Source organism: Elephas maximus, chromosome 19 (assembly GCF_024166365.1).
Source record: "Elephas maximus indicus isolate mEleMax1 chromosome 19, mEleMax1 primary haplotype, whole genome shotgun sequence".
Classification (NCBI taxonomy): Eukaryota; Metazoa; Chordata; class Mammalia; order Proboscidea; family Elephantidae; genus Elephas; species Elephas maximus.
Window position 1 is genome coordinate 45,378,460 of NC_064837.1, and position 19,755 is coordinate 45,398,214.

Here is a 19,755-nt window from a genome sequence, read left to right on the forward strand (position 1 = left end):
CTTTTCCCAATGAGGACTGTTTCTTCACCATGAATGCAGAAGGGTTGGAATTTTTCTGTCAAATCTAAACAAATCCAATCTACTTCACTTTGTTGTTTATCTCCTTATTCTCTTTGACTCACCAATTCCATCTTTAAGAATTTATCCTACAGCTACACCTGTACACATGCAAAAGGATATACACACAGGGTGATTTGTAATAGCAAATGCTTGGGGATGACCTGAATGTTCAATAGAGACCTAGTCAGATGGCTATAGCACATTCAGAGACTTGACTACTATGCAGCAGTAAAAAAGGAAGGGAGCTCTCTGCACTGAGAGGGACCATGTTCTGAGATATGCTGGTAAATTTAAAAAAAAAAAGCAAAGGATGCTAATTTGTTCCATTTGTGTAAAAATGGGATGGAGAACTATATATGCATATTTTATTTTATATGTATGAGATGTCTGTGGGAGGAGAGAGAAGAAAATGGTAACATTGGTTGCCTCTAAGGACAGAAAGGAACCCTGGTGGCAGAGCGGTTAAGAGCTGGGCTGCTAACCAAAAAGTCTGCAGTTTGAATCCACCAGCTGCTTGTCGGAAACCCTATAAGGCAGTTCTACTCTGTCCTATAGGATCTCTACAAGTCAGAATCGACTCGACAGCAACAGCTAGCAGCTAAGGACAGAAAAATGACATGACTCTGAGACAGGGTAGGAGGGAGACTCTCACTCTGTGCCCTTTTATACCTTCTATATTTTGAGCCATAAAAACATTTATTTATTTTTCTCCTTTAGGACACATATTCTTCTCTCCATTCTGCCTTAATAAAGAAGCTGATCATCCAGAAGCCTTATGCCCCACCCTTGCTGCCCCCACCAATGCCATGGACTCTTCTATACCAAAGAGACCCAAGTCTCTGACACTAGAAGTGACTGTAAACCACCAATAAGACAAGTAGGAAGAGGAACATTCATCAAACCTGCTGCGAAATCAGCCTTGTCGTAGCTCATCCTGAGCATGCCCACACATCCGCTTCTGCCTTACCGATGGGGTTGTCACAGAGAAGGTGAGAAAGGGAGAGAAACCTTTGGAGAAGGAAGCTGCTGGTTATTTTAACTGGTTTGAAAAGCAGAAATAAACTTCAGATTTGGTTCATTGCCATGTCTGGTGGTATTGAGTTTCTTTTTGTAATGGTATCAAAAATGCCAGCTCTGGGCATTCTTGCCATCTCCAAAGTGGGAAAGGTTGACCAGAGAGAAAACAAAAGCCCTAGCAGAGAAGGGGATTTGCAATTCTCTTTCAGGGGTAGAATTGTCTCTGGATCCCAGACCTGTCTGGTTCTGGTCAGTTTCTGAGACTTCCTTTGGTTGACTAATTTCTTCTTCTTCTTCTTCTTCTTATGAGCTGAGTCTCTCTGAAACAAGACAGGGCCAGAAGCAAATCCTTGGGGTCAGCACATTGGAGAGTTCCTTTTCAGGCCTCCATTTTTAACCCAGCTAAGTCCTCACCAGGCGCTCCTTGGAAACTCTATGGGGCAGTTCTACTCTGTCCTGTAGGGTCGCTATGAGTCAGAATTGACTTGATGGCACTGGGATTGGTTTTTTTTGTTTTAAGTCCTCACAATCTGCTCCTCTAAAGATTACAGCATAGAAAATTCTATGGGCGGTTGTACTGTGTCATACGGGGTCACGCTATGAGTTGAAATAGACTCTACAGGACCTACCAACAGTAAGTCCTGTACCACAACTTCATCCCAGGAGGAGACTGAGGAAATGCTTGAAGAGGGCTCCTGTCTACACAGCCGTTGCTTCTCTTTCCCATTGCTTGTACCTAACACTTAAATTATCTCCGTGTTGAAAAGGCAGTATTACACATCAGGTAAGAGCATAAACTATGGAATCAGACAACCTGGGGATAAATCCCAATGGCCTGTTACTAGCTGTGTTCCCTGGAGCAAGTTACTTGCTTTCTTGCCTCAATTTCCTCAGTTTAGAAGGGGTATACTCTGCCTCACTGGGTCATTATGAAGATTAAAAGTTACTGGCCCTAGTAACTTCTCAGTAAGGATTAGCTATTATTACCAACTCTCTACACAAGACATTTTAAAAGATGGGTGAATGAGTAGCTATAGACATTTTATCTCTGAAATTGCCTATTCAGAGTAGCCCGGGATTGTCAGTAGCCTTTCTCACCAGTATAATGACCACAGTATAGCCCTGGAGTAAGACACCCATCTCAGATCACCAAGAGAAGCCAGGCAGCCAACAGGGATGTTGTCAGTGGATTCTAAGTTTCTCAAAAGATCCTCCGTCCCAGCCATTCATTTCCAGACTTTCTGCCTCAGGAGTAAAAAAATGAAGCCTTTTTGTGTATGTAGTGGAGAAAAGGGTTTTATAAAAAGGGGAGAGGACAGCTTACATCTGGGAGAAAAAAAAAGATAAAAGGCAATACAGAACTGTCCATAGTGTCCCCTCTGCTTTACACAGGGTGCTAAAGAAGAAGGAACCACTAGGTGGCAGCATATGAGCAGATGAACTAAAGAGAACCAATTGCCTACAGTTCTAGGAACCTTTGAACCAATCCCAGAAAATGAGCCTTGTTCTAAAGTGCTTAACACAGAGAACAAGCGGAAGCCTCTCCATGCCCCGCATCCCTCCCAAAGGAACCTACAAGGACCTAAGTCTGGAAGGGTGGGTGGCTAAGAGGGCAGAATACCATTGTACCACTGCTCTGTGACCAAGAAACTCACCAGGATAAGGGGACACCAGGAGAGGAAGAACAGTTTTCTAGGGAGAGGATCAGAAGGTGTTAGAGCTTACTCCCTACACAGCTCAACACTCTCTAAATACCATGGTCACTGGCTTCCTGCATTCAAAACAAAATCCTCTTAATGCAGTTGTTGTTGTGTGCCATTAACTCGATTCCAACTCGTAGTGACCCTATGAGTGCAGTACCTTATAGACTGGAGCCCTGGTGGTGCAGTGGTTAAGAGCTTGGCTGCTAACCAAAGGTCAGCAGTTCGAATCCACCAGTTACTCCTTGGAAACCCTTTGGGGCAGTTCTACTCTGTACTTTAAGATCGCTGTGAGCTGGAATCCACTCAGTGGCAATGGATTTGGTTTGTTTTTTTATACCTATAGCCCAGAGAAAACAACCATTTGCCAAACTGCAAAAGTCTTTCAGCACTTCTGTCCACCTCAAGGTAGGCACCACACTCAGACCTTGGACCCTTCTAGCTGTGAAACAACCTAAAAAATTAAAGTGGCCCTAGAAGATAAAAACAAATGGACTGACTGGGAATCTGGTCTGCAACCATTCTAGCCATCTCTAACATTGTTACTTACGTGCAAGAAAAGATAAGGCAAGCTTGACGGGTTGATGAGACTCTACAGGCAGAATGGCCTTCTCTGTTAGGGGTCATGGAGACTGTTCGGAAGCAACAGATTCCTTCAGTCTTTCCAAAGCTAAACATCACCCAGCAAAAATGCCCCCTACTCAATGTCATGGCCACCATTTTTGCCAACAGCCCCAGACAGCAACTGCTAATCAGATTATCACTCCTCTTTTTGACTCCACTAACCAAATCTCTACCTCACTGACTGTGAGTAACTGGATAACTGCAGCATTAGACCACTTAACTAACCATGCTTTACACAGGATGGCTTTTTAATCACTATTAATTGCTCTGATATGTGAAATAGAAGGGGTAGAGGTGGGAGACTTTTTTCCTTTCATAATTTTAAGAAAAATAAGACCCTAAATTTAACAGGAAAATATGTATCTGCCTTTTACATAAGAATTTACACATACTAGATAATCTGCCCTGGTGCTGGTACAGTTTGGTCTGCATTGTCCAAGCTCTGATACCTGAGCATACTAAAACCTTTCAGTGTTTCAGCTACATTTTATTTTAAAATACTGTTTTTCTAGTGTGTTTTCTCTTTTACCCATGTAGCAAAACAACAGACATTTTGCAATTACCTCAATATTAAATTTTCCCATACGATGGCCAGTTTTACCTCTTAGAAATCTATCATTCAAACCCGACTATACCTTTCCCTCTGGTAGATAAAAATCAGAAAGAGAATTCCTATTAAGTCTCATTCCCTAAATCCAGACAGTTTGATTCTATCTAAAATGAGAGCAGTAGCAACAAATGGGGCCGACTAGATGCCCTCCCTCCTGTTTGTATGAGACAGATACTTAATCTAAATATAGTGTGTAAGGAATAGCCTAGATTTCACTTTCTTATTAACTTTGAGTTTTTAGCACTGTAGCTTGCTCAGTTGCACCATCTTGTTTAGAACCAGTTAGTCTTTGCAAGGGGCAGAACTCACCATCTGAAAGGCTATGACTTGGCCAAAGTCACGCAAAATCTACTGTGGAAGGGGAAATGAAAGACCTTTGTGATTTTCAGTCAGCTGTTTTGCCTATTGAATCGCTCTGTGCGGTTAGACACCTCCAGTGAGACATTTTCAGAATCTGGATTTCATGCCAGTCTCTGGCACCGCAATAAAGCAGTGGTGGCAATAATGCAAGGAGCTAGATAACCGCCGTGTGCAGGGGAAAAGGCTCCTGCCGTTAAACGCCAGTCTGAGAAAGATGGAGTTGAAGAGAAGCAAGGACAAAAAGAAAAAAAACTATGGGGGGGTGGTTTGCATCTTAAAAAGAAAACTCTCAAATGCCAGGGACAGAGGTGCTTTAATCCTTGGCCAAAAAGCAGCCCTCCCGGATCCCGCCCCACCAGGAGAGGCTCTGGAAGGAAAAGCCCAGAGTGGTGCTGATTTGTTGATTCCCAGTGCACCAGCAAGATCTGTGGCACTGACTTCAGAAAAAGCAGCCCTCAGTACAGGGGATTATTCCTGTTACATAGCCCAGTGACTCAAACTAATTTTCTAGTTTGTGGATTCTCATAGTCCCTTGCTCCTCCTCCTTCCCTCCTACCTAGCTATTTCGTTTCCCATTAGAACTTAGAGATTGGGTAGGGAGTCTGAAACTTACAACTAAAAAGAGACTTTTTCTTTTTCAAGGGATTTCAGTTATTCTCCCTATTTCCCTATCAAAAACTTAACTGTTCAGAAAACATGCTGTTTTTTTCCTTTGAGTGAATTGATGATCTTTCTCTTGCAACTCTTTGGGATTCAATTAATGAGACATTTTAAGATGTAGCTCATTTTGTTAAAAAAAAAAAAAAACTATATTAGAGGAAACTGATGCATAGTTAGTAGGCACAAATAAATATAATTTTTATTTTCCAAGTGGAGACACTTTTGAGAGTGAAAGGGAGAGCTATAAATAATGTCAGACCAGATGTGGTCACCCTAAAAATAAGGTTGCCTGTGGGCGGTAGATATAGAGGCTACCTGGCTCTCCTGTTGGGAGGCTTAGCCCTGTTCTTTTTAATGAAGTCCTCTCCCCTGCAGGCCTGGTTCCGTGGGCAAACCCTGCCAACGGGGCTTTCATCTACTGATGCCCAGACAGTACTGAAAGGCCTGGTGCCCCTGGCGTCAGGCTGCTCACGGCGCTGGCCCCCTGTCAGCAGCTGTGTGTGTTCAGTTCCCTCATGGGGCTCCATCGCAGCCACCACCCCTCCATCTGGCAGAGTGCCACTGAAGGAAGCAATTTTGTGACACTGGGCAAGAGTATGCTACTTCCTTGCCTCCTGTGATGGGAGTGGGTTCCAAGAGATTTCTAGTGCAGGTCCTCCAAGAAGGCATCTGGTCCCACTGTAGACACTCTCGACCTGATGATGAACAGCTGCCCACCTTTTATCCCCTTACATCCAACCATGGAACAGAAAACAGGCTGCGGACATTTCCCTTTTACTCACGCTGGCACTGCTTTGCTTTGAATCACCAAGGTGGCACCCTCACACCACCTATATTGAATGCTTCCCATGGGAAGGGCCCCATGCCAGGCCTCTCACTAACAGATCCCACCTCTGGGAAAGCATCTGGTACCTGGAGCTTTTAGATCATTTCTTCAGCATCTCCAAGGAAGTGCATTGGAAGTGTAGTGAGCAAAACTTTGAGATTAACACTTCAATATGTTAATGCAGGGATTTTCAACTTCTGCACTAGTGACATTTTGGGCCACATTGGTCTTGGTTGTAGGGGACATTGTTGGATGTTTAGCAGCATCCTTGGTCTCTACTCACAAGATGCCAGTAGCAATCCCTCCCCCAGCTGTGACAACCAAATATGTCTCTGGACATGCCAAATGTCCTCTAGGGGGTGAAATTGCCCCTGGTTGAGAACCATTGTCTTAGGGCATTTGGGGTGTGCTTAGGGCCTTCTGGAGCACAGTTGCACAATGGTTAAGAACTCAGCTGCTAACCAGGTCGGCAGTTCAAATCCACCAGCTGCTCCTTAGAAACCCTGTGGGGCAGTTCTATCGTGTCCTATATAGGGTTGCTATGAGTCAGAATAGACTCGACAGCAACAGGTTAGGGCCTTCTAGAAGTGTGTGCTTCAATCTCAGGATTACAGTGGTAGGGAGTAGCTTAAGGCTGGGCTGGGAAGATATAGAAGGCCATGACTCCCTCAGGGTTTAAGAGCCAGCAAGCCAGCCTGCGCCCCACCAACATCTCTATTTGTTCGCCTGCGCTGCTACAGATTTTAGCTATGGACTACAAAAATGGTGTTTGAGTAAATAAGACCATACTTGCTAATTTATACCAAGGCTGCATTACAGTGAGGCTTTCGAGTCTAGAAGTACAGTATGTGGTTTCTATCCCTTGTTTCCCTTTCCTATGGCAGAAACCTAAAAGGCGAATGGTAAAACTCTTGATCAGGACCAAGTGAAATGCTGCGTACTGCTTCAGAGCAAGAAACACAGGGTCACAAAAACAGCAGGAGATGGCTGCAGCAGAGAGGAGACTGGACCGGCTCCCTCGCTTTGCACTGGGTGGGACTGCGCAGCCCTCTCACATTAGTGTGTTGACGGCATTGCCCAGGCAGGAGTGGGGAGATTCAGGACAGACTTGCCATCTCATTGCTGTGATGTTCCTGGCCCTTTATGGTAGTACAGGGGACGTTTTCTCATTCAGAATGACTCCCAGGAGCTCTGTCAAGAACCAAAACAAAAAACCCACAATCTTCTCAGGAGGCCAGGAAAGGATGCGGGGTCCAGTGCCTTTGTCGTCCTTCCCTGCACAGGCCAGACAGGAGAGCCATCGGGGCCCTGGTGCCAGCCAGAGCCCTGCCGATGCTGCCTCCCGTGGGCCCAGAATCTGAGGCACCTGCAAGGGTTATTAGCAGGATTGGAACTCATCCCTCTGCTGGGACTAGATCATAATTACAGTAATTTTCTAACAGAGCTCGGCAGTAGGACTGTTTAATCAGCATCTGACTCCCTTGTGCTCCCAGCCCTCATCACTCAAGGAGAGGAGTGGGATGGCTCTTAAAGAGACAGCGCCCGCCTTTCAGCAGTTTGAACAGATGTGCCCTAATTGGTAGAATATATCTAAGTCTAGTAGCTTATAGCAGGCAGGTTGCATTGCCTCCAACAAACTGCCTCAGGCTCTCACCATTCTGGGCCTTCTTCCGGAGGGATTCAGGTCAGGATACTGGTGGGCCTGGCTTCCCACACCAACACGGCCACCAGGGTAAGGGACACACACCAGGGTCCAGCTCTTCATGTAGAATCTAAACAAGATGTCCCCTTCAAAACCGATGGTATGAACAAGTGCTGAAGAATGGGAAGAAGGGGCTTTACAGCCACGCATAAGAGATTTTGACTGGTGGCTTCCCATAATCCAAAGATTACAGAAGCGTCTCTGTGTTCCTCCCCTCCTAGGGAAAAAAAAAATCTTAAAACCTTAAGGACTTCTGGGTAGTCTCTTAATTCTCCCGCTCCAGCATTACCATCCCTATTTATTTGTCATGCCCCTTTTCACTGTTAAGTACCCCCTTGTTTTTCCTCCTTCGCTTGTGGAAGCCAAACAGATCTCCTCTGAACAGAAGGGAATAAAACTATTCATTCACTCTGTTCATTGAGTCAGGAGCACTCTGTCTTCTAAAGAGTGTGGCTCCTGGTATCCTTTTGAGCATGAATTATTAATGTTTATTATAATCTTGAGATTTGAGGTCTCCAGCTTTCCAGCTCCAAATCCAATCATGGCTAAGGTGGCACTGTCTTGCCCCTGGAAGTTATTTCTCTAATGAGATACGAAAGACAGGCTCCTACTGCCCTGTCCAAACACACACTTAGTCTATCAGTTCTTGAGACAGAGAAGAGATGGGGCAAGTAGTAAATGATAGAAAGTGGGCAGGGGGCTTCCAAGATGCGTTGAGGAAACCATCAGGAAAGAGACTGTAGTGGTAAGAGTAGGAAGCGAGACGCTCATCCATGGTAAAAGAAAGGTTACCTTGAACCGGGCTATGTGCCTTCTACAGCTCTGACCCCATGCTGGCAGAGGGCTACCAGGGAGGGGGCGGCTTAGGATCAGAGCCCAGTGCTTGACTGAGAAAGTAGCTATCCTGTGCTGCAGTGGTTATCTGCTTGGCTTTAGCTGCGTCTCAGCTGGCTGCTCACACATAAATCCGAAGATGCCATTCCAGCCTGATTTAATGCTCCTGCAGCCTCTGTGAGGCAGGCTGGGAGCTGGTCTGTTTCCATGTCTACCACCAACCCCACCTTGCATCTTCAGGGCCCACTGCCCTCCCCACCCCTAGAATGGTAAAAAGATTCAGCAAGAGCTGAGGCATATACACAAGTTCACTTTCAAACATGGAACTACCTTAATACCCAATAAAAAAAAAAAGTCATGATCACCCCAAGCAAAGCTACCAGAGAGGGTAGGGGATGTCTGGGATTTGCAGATTGAAGTCCTTAGCAGTCAGAAAACTAGAGAACAACTCTAAAAAGCTCTGCAGGGATTTGTTTTTTCTTGAGTAGTGGTAAGCTTCATGTTTCTGTTTGTTTTTTTTAATATACATAAGAAACTTGTCTTATAGAGCTTGGAAAATGTCTCTCACATGAATATACTCAAGAACCATTTAAAAACATGCTTCTTAAAAACCAAACTCAGCTCAGTTTCCTCAGCTAGAAAATGAGCATAATCCCTTCCTCGCTGGGGGCTATAAAGATCAAATTCAAGTATGATATGAAACATTACTTTCACATAAGAAAACTCAACCCCCAGCCATCTCCCACACACATACCTCCTTCCACCAAACCAAACCCGCCTATCCTAGGTAGCTAGACTTGGGCCATGGAAGTAGTTATCAGAAGAAAGGTGACTAAATCAGGCACAGAACCTGCCTGAAACCAAAATTCAGAACAAAACAATATTTTCCTTCTAAGAAATACCTCAGCAGGTCGTTCCCCGCAGCTCCCCATTCTCCATGTGCAGGTCATCAGCCACGGTGGCTGGCCCGAGTGTACAGGGACAGGGCACACCATGAGAGGGCTAACGGTACTGCCTACACAGAAGGCACATCTTTGCTGTTTTTCTGATAGCCCCAGGCCTGTATTAGAAACTCGTCCCCTTCCATGGCCGACATGCAACTCAGCTCAAGACCACAAGGGGATGGTGCCTGGCCTTAGATTAACCGAGGTGGTGTTGTATGCATTGCTGCTAATGGATCATTAACAAAGCTGGTCGGAAAAATCACATCCATGTCTCTGAATGGCTCCTGCTCTCCCAGCAGCCTACCCTGCTGGCAGAACAAGCTGCTGAGCACCAACTCCGGGAAGAAAAGAAGAGAACAGAAGAAGGCCAACCCAGCTTGCTGTTTTTTGGCTGAGTAGGGAATTGACACAGACCACCTCCGGCTCCTGTCTGGAAGTTTCGAGATCAGAGAGCTTCAGGCACAGCTGGGTTCACAGCTGCACCATTTGGAGCACTGGACTCATTAATATTCATGAACCATCCCCACCAATCGGCAGAGCGGATGCCATTAGCTTAGCATCTGTCGAGTTTTTGTGAGGGTTGTGTATGTAGTTTTTTCCCCCTTTTAAATGAACTTCTTTTGACATTTTGGATTTGCCTCTGTAGGTTTTCAATCCTCGCCTTGCTCTGCTGCATCATATAAAGGAGAGGCACAGGGGAGGCAGGTAGAGAAGAGGAATGAATGCCAGCCAGGGCTTTGCATCTGCCTGTTGACAAACTTTATTTCTCTTTCAGCACCTGGCACCTTAGACAGGCTGTGAGCATGGAAGCAGCATCAGGTAAATTATACCTAACAAGGTTCACGGCCAAACTGTGAGAAGAGCTGGATGCCGGCTCTTTGGAAACCAATCCTTTTTTCCTCGTGGTGAACTTGAGATGCACACCCAATGCAGGGGCGCTGCAGTGCGCAGCTCCCAACCATTATTTCCGTGCTGATAAATTCATGATTTATGAAAGTAACGACTGCCAGACCTCACTCCCTCCTTCTCTGCTACAGCTTGTTAGACACAAATTGCAACAACAGTCTTAAATACTTGAATTTTATTTCAGGCCAAAGCCCCTCAACTCTGAACTAAACGCCATGACAGATCTGCAGCATAGCTGGTCAAAGGGCCCACAGACAGGGTGGGATGAAGCAGGCAAGAGGGGGAAGAACCACACAGGCAGGAACCTCTGTGTGGAATGCCAGGGACACTGCTCTACCAGCTCTGCCTCTCATCGGAGAGGAATTATGGCAGCAGGAGGGCAGAATGCCTCATTGTCTGAAGGAAGGCATGTTGTTTCTCATCTCCATCCCCAGAGCCCACTTGTATAGGCAGAAAACAAAGCCCTTGCACCTCCACTGGACTGAACACACAGCCTCTCTGCAACACAGCAGAGGGACACTGTGGCGGCTGAAACCCCGGGGGCAGGGAGCTGTTACTAAGAGAGAAGAAAGGATTCCAGAAAGAAAGGAGCCCACTCTAACCCTGCAGTTAAGATAGCCACGTCTCTGCTTTATAATCAGGAGTGACAGTGATGGCCCAGGACAGCTTTTTCCAAAACAAAGCCTTCTGGGCCCAGTGGAGCAGTTGTCTTTCCCCTCTGGCTATGACCAACCATTTTTCCTCCATGGATGGCCATGAGCTGTTAAGTGGGCCCCAGGCTCAAGTCAGGCTGAGGTCTTGGGACAGGCTAGAAACGCCAGCTACAGGAGTCACAGCACCAGTTCCATTCAGCGGTATTAGTGGAGGGAAGCAAGGAGGTGGGAAGAGTAACTATTCACCATCCTGTCTGTGCAAGGAGGTAGGCAACTGGTCAGCCTCCCAGGAACAAAGTGCTCTAGGGGCTGCAGCAAGAACAGAACCCAGCTAAGATGGGAATACAACTACACATGGATTCCTGTTGAAACGATACTCAGTGTGGCAGCTCTGCCACTTACAGGTCCCCAAATCCAGTCACCTGAGGCAGTGCTCCTGAAGAACAAACACACACCTGAAAAAACTCAATTCCCAGGAAAGTAAATATGGGGTTCTGTTTAAAATCAACAGTCCCTGGGCCTTATGCTTAACCTACAAACATCTGCTGCACAGTGTTTATTCCTCTGGCGGAATCACAAGAAATTGTCAGGACAGACTTCTGTGCAACCAACCCGAGCAGAGGTGACTATAAGGGACTAAGCAGCCCAACCTTCCCCAAACAAGCCTGTGCCCAACCCCACTGTGCAAGTCTCTTTGCCTGCATCTTCTCCATCCTCCTCAAAGCAGAACTCAGAGCTTGGACCAGAGCTCACTTTTCTAAGACTGTTTCTAACTGACCAGGGTCCAAAGGCACAGCATGAGATGAGGAGACTGACTGGTCCCCTCCCACAACCCTCCTTGCAGGTTGAGCAGCAGAGATTCCCTCATCCGGTCTTGCAAAATCACAGTGTGATGGTGAGGAGAAGGCTGGGAGAGTGGGACTCTCCAAGGAAGGGACCTCAGAGTCAACAACGGGAGCCCACACCTCTAAATGGTCCTTTTCTTCACTGGGAGGTGGTGAGGGAGAGTTCTTCCTACCAGATCTTGGAAGAAAGCAGCAACTGGAAAAGAGTGGGAGAGGAAAAAGGAAGGGCATGAATAGATAAGCAAAAATGAATAAACACAATGGAATATTACGTATTAGGTCATAAAAAGGAATGAAGTATAGATACCTGCTACAACATGGATGAATCTTGAAAACATTATGCTAAGTGAAAGAAACCAGTCACAAAAGACCACATATTATATGATTTCATTTCTATGAAATGTCCAGAATACGCAAATCCAGAGACAGAAAGTAGATTAGTGGTGGCCAGGGAATCGAGGGAAATAGGGAGTCACTGCTAATGGGTATAGGTTTCTTTTGGGGGTGATAAAAATGTTCTAAAATTGTTGAGTGATGGTTGTACAACTCCGAATATACTAAAAACAAATGAGTTGTACATTTTAAAAGGGTGAATTTTATATATGTCAATTACATTGTAATATGGCTTTAAAAAAAAGGGGGGGAGGGGGAAAAGGAATAAAGCAAGCCTTCCCCTTTCTTCTCCCCAGGTTTCAACAGAAATTCCTCCTACAGTGGTGGGTTACCATAGACCCATTTAGGATAAGAGAACCATGCACATGGGGAATGAGACCTCTTCTGAAAGGCTACCAACTCTGGGACATCACTTTCCCTATCAAATGGATGCCTCACTCACCCAGGTTACAGTAATTCTAGCCCCTGGTGTCTCAAAAAGAAAGCTTCAGTTACCTCTTAGGCTGGTCTCCTTTAGCCAAGTGAGAAGAGCCCTGCCTCTCTTCCTGGACCCAGCCACAGTTTGACATAGCATAGTGAAGAATGGCATCAGAAACAGTCATGGGGCTTCGGCCCTGCACACAAGCTTCTATCTCAGGCACTGAGAGCTGGCTTTGCAGGAAGAGGTGCAACTGGCTGTCTGACAGGAGAACCACACTCTGCAGGACCCTGGGCCGAACACAGGTTACACAACACAGTTATCACCCTGAGGAGTTGCTCTCCACCCCCATCCTCTGTGAGGCTTCTGGTTTGAGCAAGTGCTGAAGGTGTGAGGGTACAAGAAAGGTGTCTACCACAAACATGCCTACATGTGTGAAGGACCCCATCCTGCCTGGCAAGCTCCCACACCCCCAGCCCAGGCGGCCAATGCTGGCCCATCATGTCCACTCACTTTTCAAGGAAGTGCTGCAGACCTTGTCGTCGCTTCTCAATGAACTCATCTGAGCTGCCAAAGAATGCTGACTTCCCAGGCAGTTCAGGTACAGGCCTGTGGGAACACCAAGGTAAGTATAACATCCAAGACAGTCATTCCAGGACGATCAAGGAAATTCCCTGAAAAGAGGCCCAAATCAATGCAATTAGCTTTTAATAAGGTGGGAATGGTAACATTTAGGGACTGCCTGCCATACATTAGGCAGTGTGCTAAATGTTTTATAAACGTTATTTCATTTAATCCTCCCATCAGCCCTGTGAGAAAGACATTAGTAGTAAAAAAATAAGATCAGAGAGGTTAAGAAAATTTACCAGTGTCACAGAGCTAGTAAGCATAGACTGGTATCTGAGCCAAGTCTCTGATTCCAAAGCCCATGCTACTATACTGCATTGTTTACAAAACCCACTCTCACTATTAACCATCATTTTAAAAAGAAACCTGTACACGGAGAAGGCTAGGTCCTTCCATGTAAATTAACACTACCTACTCTAGTCCCAGAAGGCCACACGCTTGGAATTTTCTAAAAATAGTTGAGTTACAGCAAGTCATCCATATACTCTTTAACTGTCCCTCACCCCTCTTAGGAAGCACCCAAACCAAACCAAACCAAACCCAACCCACTGCAGTCAAGTCGATTCCGACTCATAGTGACCCTGTAGGACAGAGGAGAACTGCCCCATAGGGCTTCCAAGGAGCGCCTAGCGGATTCGAACTGCCAACCTCTTGGTTAGCAGCCATAGCACTTAACCGCTATACCACCAGGATTTCCCTTATGAAGCACAGCACATATTTTTTTACAAAACAACAGGCCAGGCTAGAGGATGCAGGATCGATCGAAGGAACTGAGAGAGTTCCAGCTGGCTTATGAGGGCCTGACTCATGACAGTGGCCTCACCAGTCCCATGTTAACTAACTGGCTAGGTCACTCGGCAGGCCATCTGTCAGCACTGCATATTCAGTAACCATCCTGAGGTGGAGTCATTGTTCTAATTCCACTTTTCGGATTTATTTGGGGGGTGTGGATGAAGAATGAGCAATACTGCCTTTCTTAAGGTTCTCAGTCTGGTATATATCTGGAGAAAGGGCACTACGCCAAAAAAAAAAAAGAAAAATCACAATTTCTACATTTCAAATGGACAAGAACACCACCTGTCAAATGAAGTCCAGGTGCTTAAATGTTTCCAATAAACAGTAATAACCACATTAAAAATGCTAGCAGTGCATTTGTTTAGCTCTAGAATAATATGCATATAAAAAAAATATTTTTGATGTTTCTATGGCTTTAGCAGGTCAAAATACTAGAGATGAGAACTCTTATCTTTACTTCTTCCACTGACTTGGAAACATAATTTAAGAACACACTTTCCAATTTCCTTTGTGCCTGAGATATGCTGCAAACTTTCTTCATTGTCAACTCCACTTCCACAGCATGTAAACGCCAGCCTCAGATCGAAGAAGGAAGCAAGAGGCAAACTCACACCAAGCCAGCGTTTCTCTGTAGCTGCTTTCTCAACCACACAAACTCTCGGTAGCGGCGCCGCACACAGGACGTCTTGGCAGTAAAGGCCTTGCTGTTGGTCTTTAGGAGGAAGTATAAAAAAAGGCTTCAATAGGTAAGGACCAACTTTACATGAGCTCCCCATTATTGTTCTCACTGAGGGTCCAAGCTGCCAGGCCACAGTCCTGTACCTCCCTGATCAGGGGCTCAAACTAGAGCAGATCCTACCATGTAGCCCTAAAAGCAACTCTCAAACATACCCCAAGCCTTCTTTCCTCTCTTCCCTTCTTTTCTTCCATCTCTAGCCCGCCAGACACATGCACAAACACATTTTGCCTTGGTTCTAGTCCTCAGCCCTGGAGAGTGTTGACCCCATTACAGAAACTTGATGACTTACATGGAGGAATATCTTATAATCCACATAAGAATTCCAAGAGCCCTCATTCTGCACGCGGGGGTCCTGAACACGCACAGTGATCACCTCCTGTAGTTAAGAAATGCTACCTCAGCTTCGGCTCAACATAGTAAGGTAACTTTGACAATACAGGTTACCAGATTTTTCCATTCAGACAGTACCAACTGACTTTCAATTATTCGCTCATTCAAGTCAATAAATATTTATTAAGTACCCACTCTATGTGCTAGGCACTGTTTCAGGCACTGGGGACAAAGCATGAACAAGAGACAAAAGTCTCTCTCCTGATGAAGCTTACATTCTAGAATATTCTACCCAATGGAAAAACTAGTCAAAATGGAACCTCATTTACCAGCAACGCCTCTGCTACTGATTTCCTCCTACCAGTTTTAGTCTGAACTTATTAGAACCACCAAGGTATTAACGTGGCAAGAGCACTACTGAACAATGACTTATAGTCCTGTGCCCTCCCTTTTCCCAAATCCCCTCTCCAACTTTTACCTACCTGTTCTCTGGAGACTATACTCTTACCTCCTGCTCTTGGTTCTCCAACATCCTACACCAAACGCCCATTGGAAGAAAACATCTGCATAGGGACAAAGGAGACATGCAGAACAATCATGGTTAGTGTGCCTCTATTCTGATCACTCTTTACCAGGGCAAAACCCTGAAAGTTTTTAATAGACCCCTGGGGAAACCCAGGCCGCTTTTTTGTAAAACTTAAGAGGAAGCAAAAAAAAATTCCCCACTTCAGCTCAGTGCTAAACGAAAAGCCCTGGGGGATTTGCCTCCTTCCTCAGATCCAAGACTCTCACCTAGGCCACCTCTACCCAAAGCATGTTGGGGTCTGCACAGAGTATTTGTCCCAGCAGCCAGAACAGGCAGGTTCATTTGTAAAACCTTTCAGCCTTGCGGACTGCAGGCACAGTAGTGCCTGGTAGGCACTTGGAGCTGAGCTTTGAAATCGAGCCTAACATCGCCCCCTCCCGGCTGTTTAGAAACAGCTAAGCCCCCACAAACACTACTGTGCCTGAGTCTGTCTTGCTAACCACAATCACCTCCCCACAGGTGAATCATAGTGCTGGGCACTCCAGGGAGCACCCGAGTGGGTCACTCAGTTTCGACCTTCCGTTATCTAATCCACTCTCTGGAACCTGAGCCAATAGTTCTAATCATTTCCTCTCTCAACATGCCATCTGGTTTGCACCTCTGTTCAAGTGCCCCACAGCTGCAGGGTCGACTCAGGACACTTTCCGCTCCTTTGTAAAGATTCATTAAAGCCTAAGCCCCTGATTTCCCCCAATGTGGCAGTTTACATGTGCAGTGACATCGCCCACTCCAACAACGGGACCATGAAGGCTGCAGCACAGGGTTACTCCAGTCCAAGGGGGCCCATGATGTCACCTTCTGTTAAAATACAGCACTAATCTTGTTACTCCTAGAACCACTCCAACAGCATATATCCAGGCTGCTGCCTCCACCCCCTTCTCTCTTAAGAGCGGAACAATAAGGTTTAATTTCCCTTTCCAATTTACCTTGAAATGAAAACTGACTTCAGCCAATATGTACTGCCAACAAATGATCCGGGCTGGCTCCTGGGAAAACAAGACTATCTCTAAGCTCTCCCTCTCCTCCCCCAATCCCATTCTCACACCCACTCATTTTTACAGTCCCACAATTAATTTTAAACACATTCTCTTATTAGTTCTGCCTTACCATTACAGGAGTCTGTAATGAGTTTCCCTCCTTTATGTTTTGCTAACACAAGGCTAACGTTTCAAGAGACGGGGAACTCGTTTACACCACAAAATTAGCAGAACAAATGGCTTTTCCAATATACCAGAAGGTCTCTGCACAGACAGACATTGCACACAGAGACGTAGCTGCATGCTATATGACAAAATCAGACTACGCCATAGTTCAAACTCAAGGTGTTGTGATTTCAATACCATCTCAAAGAGCATTCTACTTACAATCTGATTTTTCACCTGATGCAGCCACCAACTCAAAGTGGTCCCAAATGAAAAAGTAAGAAAATCTTAATTCCGTAACAACCGATGTATAACATCCAAGATGTACACAGTCAAGCAGGCAGACCTGCTGTGAACAATTGACCTCCTTGGAGTTTTTCCCCCCACACTTCTCTTTTCAGCCATTTGGTAAAATCAGGAGCTGAGAGTTAAATATTCTAAATTGTCTTTTCTCAGAAGTAACCATAAGAAAGATGATGACAAGCAAATCACAGTCATCCACACACTCGGGAGAGTTCACAGATATCTTGTGCACTGAAAGGTTTCCCAAATTCAGGATCAATACTCAGTAACTAACTGGTCATGTCACCTCATTCTCTTGGGCTCTATAAGGGTTTGCCTAGGGCCCTGAACCATGGGCACCTCCATGCTGAAATTCCTCCTTTTCCTCGGGGGCTATTTTACCACTTAGAAACAAATAGCTATAAATTGGCTTTTAAAAGTCCTAGGGCCCCCAAGATGCTATATACTTAAATCCAGGTTTAGAGGGCAATAAGAAAGTTGTGGTTGTAACTTTCCTTAAAAACAGTGGAGCAAAACAAAAACCTGGTCCAATAATTTCTAATAATCTAATTATTTCCAGCAGCCTCTCTTCTCTATCAGCTTCCTCCCCATAGATACCACTTCTCAGGAGAAAATGAAGCTCAGTTCTACCCTTGGAGGGGAATGAGGAAGTTCTTAATTTTAGCTCTGTTTTCTGGGAGATGGATCTGTGTGTCATCCAAATAAGGACAGGGTCAGTGGCCCTTTCAGCTACTTACCACCTCACTCAGTGCTAACTACATTTCCTGGGCCCTTTTAATCACAGCTGAAGTTTCCCGTACTTTCTCCCCCTGTACCAGCACCAATATTTCCAGCTGGGGAGAACAGAGTCGTTTACTGTTTACAAAGTAGATTAGCCACTGGAAAGCCTTCCAACGTTGTAACAATTCACGGGAGCAATTCAAGGCTTTAAGCCCCATTATTTTCTCTCCCATTTAAACTACTTCAAGATACCGGTTAAAAACAAATCAAGCTGTTAAAGCAGATTGAGCCTCCGGGCCTCCCATCCCTTCTTACTCATTCTTGAGCCTTTAGTGGCAGATAGCAAGTGGCAACTCAAAACGCTCTCCTTCTCTAAATATCCACAGGTACTAGAGGGCGCTCCCTTGTCTGGCCAAGCAGCTCCCTTTGACTGTCGGTAAACAGTAAACAGACAGGGATGGAACCGATACCTGCTGCTCCTCCTCCTCAAAAGTAAGTCACAAAGGTTGCCACAAACTAGCGCAGGAGTCTCCTGTGTCCCATAAAATACTTGCCATTACCCCCTGGACCTAGCCGTTGGGGTAAATGTTCCCAAGCTCTTTTACTCCGACAACTTCCTCTCCATTCTTCTCGAACAAGGAGCAAAAAGGCCACACGTCCCTTCTCTTCCTATTAAGCTTGTAGAGAGGGAAAGAAAGAGACCTTATAATTTAAAAACAAACTGAAAACCCAGGTTTCATTCCTTGGATTCCGAGCAAGCCCCCGCTGTCACCTCGGAAGGGAGACAGCCCCTACCCCAGGATGTCAAGGCAAGGCCCTCACCCCAAGCGCCACAACTGACGTTCATGCCCGCGCCCCCTCACTTGGGAGCAGCTCCGACTCCCGGCGGCCCTGCCCACGCCCCCTCACCCAAGAGCAGCACCAGCTCCACAAAACGACACGGCCCGCGCCCCCTCGCCTGAGAGAAACACTCACTCGCCCGCGCCCACTTACCTGACAGTAGTACCTACTCTCCACAGCAACACCGCCAACACCTTACTTCACAGCCAGGGTCCCGCTTTCTCCTTCCGGGTGAGTTACCGGTGTCCCGGTGCACGACGGGAGACGGCTCCCGACCCGCCAATCCTGGAGGCTCGGGACGCCCCGCCCCTACAGGCCCGGGCTCTCAGTGGCGATTCCAGCACCCGGCTTTGCGGCGCCGCCCCGCCCAGGACCGCAGCCGGTGTCGGGATCGCCAGTGTCTCTCTTCCAGCGCCGCGGGTAGGCGCGGTGCCCGATGAGAGGCAGGGGAATGGGCTCCGCGTCCAATCCAGGGCCGCATCCCGCCCATCGTTCTCAGGTCCAGCCAATCAGTGGCCAGGTCTGAAAGTGGGTCCCGGGAGAGGTGTGAAGATGTTGTGCCTGTCGTTTTCATTCTGCTGATGGCAAATTTGGAGCGTGAGACGTTCGAGGGAGAAAACGCCCACATTCCTGGAGCTTCACTGAGCCTCGAGAGAGTCCCTGTTTGAAAACCGTAGGTTGCAGTTCCCTACCGGAGGTGTCAAGGGGGACTCCCAACTCAGATTCGTAAAACCACAGATTGTCAGATCGAAAACAGGATTTGAGAGGGACCAGCGGTTCACACATTTCACCAGTGGAAACAAGCCCAAGGAAGGGTCATGCAGATGCTAAGAAAGAAAAATCCGTTAGATATGATGAAAAATTTTTGATGTTAAAATGCCGTTTAACAACCTATTTGAAGATAATTTTAGCAAAGATAGTTTCAAGGGAAAAATCACGGTCATAAATAGAAGCACTGGAGTTAGACTACCTGGGTACAGTACCCAGCGCTACACTGACCGTGTGACATTAGACTGGTCCTAAATCTTTGTTTCAGTTTCCTTATCTGTAAAGTGGAGATAATTGTACATACCTCAAAGCAGGGTTTCTCAAACTTTTTGGTCCCAGGATCTCTTTACACT

General features: G+C 46.2%; 2 protein-coding genes across 5 annotated transcripts in view; one reads left to right on the forward strand and one right to left on the reverse strand.

The window, feature by feature from the left end:
- The window catches only part of SKAP1 (src kinase associated phosphoprotein 1), a 298,649-nt gene extending 297,511 nt beyond the window's left edge, over positions 1-1,138 (forward strand). The window contains exon 13 of the mRNA XM_049861482.1: positions 778-1,138. The gene's annotated coding sequence lies outside the window, so the exon portion shown is untranslated. The remainder of the gene's footprint in view (positions 1-777) is intronic.
- Positions 1,139-10,403: 9,265 nt separating this feature from the next.
- SNX11 (sorting nexin 11) lies at positions 10,404-19,091 on the reverse strand. 4 transcript variants are annotated; one of them, XM_049861485.1, is made up of 9 exons: positions 18,788-19,091; positions 18,349-18,471; positions 16,556-16,615; positions 15,552-15,606; positions 15,003-15,089; positions 14,586-14,686; positions 13,066-13,161; positions 12,630-12,842; positions 10,404-11,937 (listed from the first exon to the last, which is right to left on the reverse strand). In XM_049861485.1, exons 4-9 carry the CDS (start codon positions 15,591-15,593, stop codon positions 11,646-11,648), a joined length of 831 nt encoding a protein of 276 aa, XP_049717442.1. In that variant the 5' UTR covers positions 15,594-15,606; positions 16,556-16,615; positions 18,349-18,471; positions 18,788-19,091; the 3' UTR covers positions 10,404-11,645. The 4 variants fall into 4 exon arrangements, with proteins under 4 accessions (XP_049717442.1, XP_049717441.1, XP_049717440.1 ...); XM_049861484.1 differs by having other exon boundaries at positions 18,265-18,471; XM_049861483.1 differs by lacking the exon at positions 18,349-18,471.
- Between the last annotated feature and the right edge of the window lie 664 nt (positions 19,092-19,755).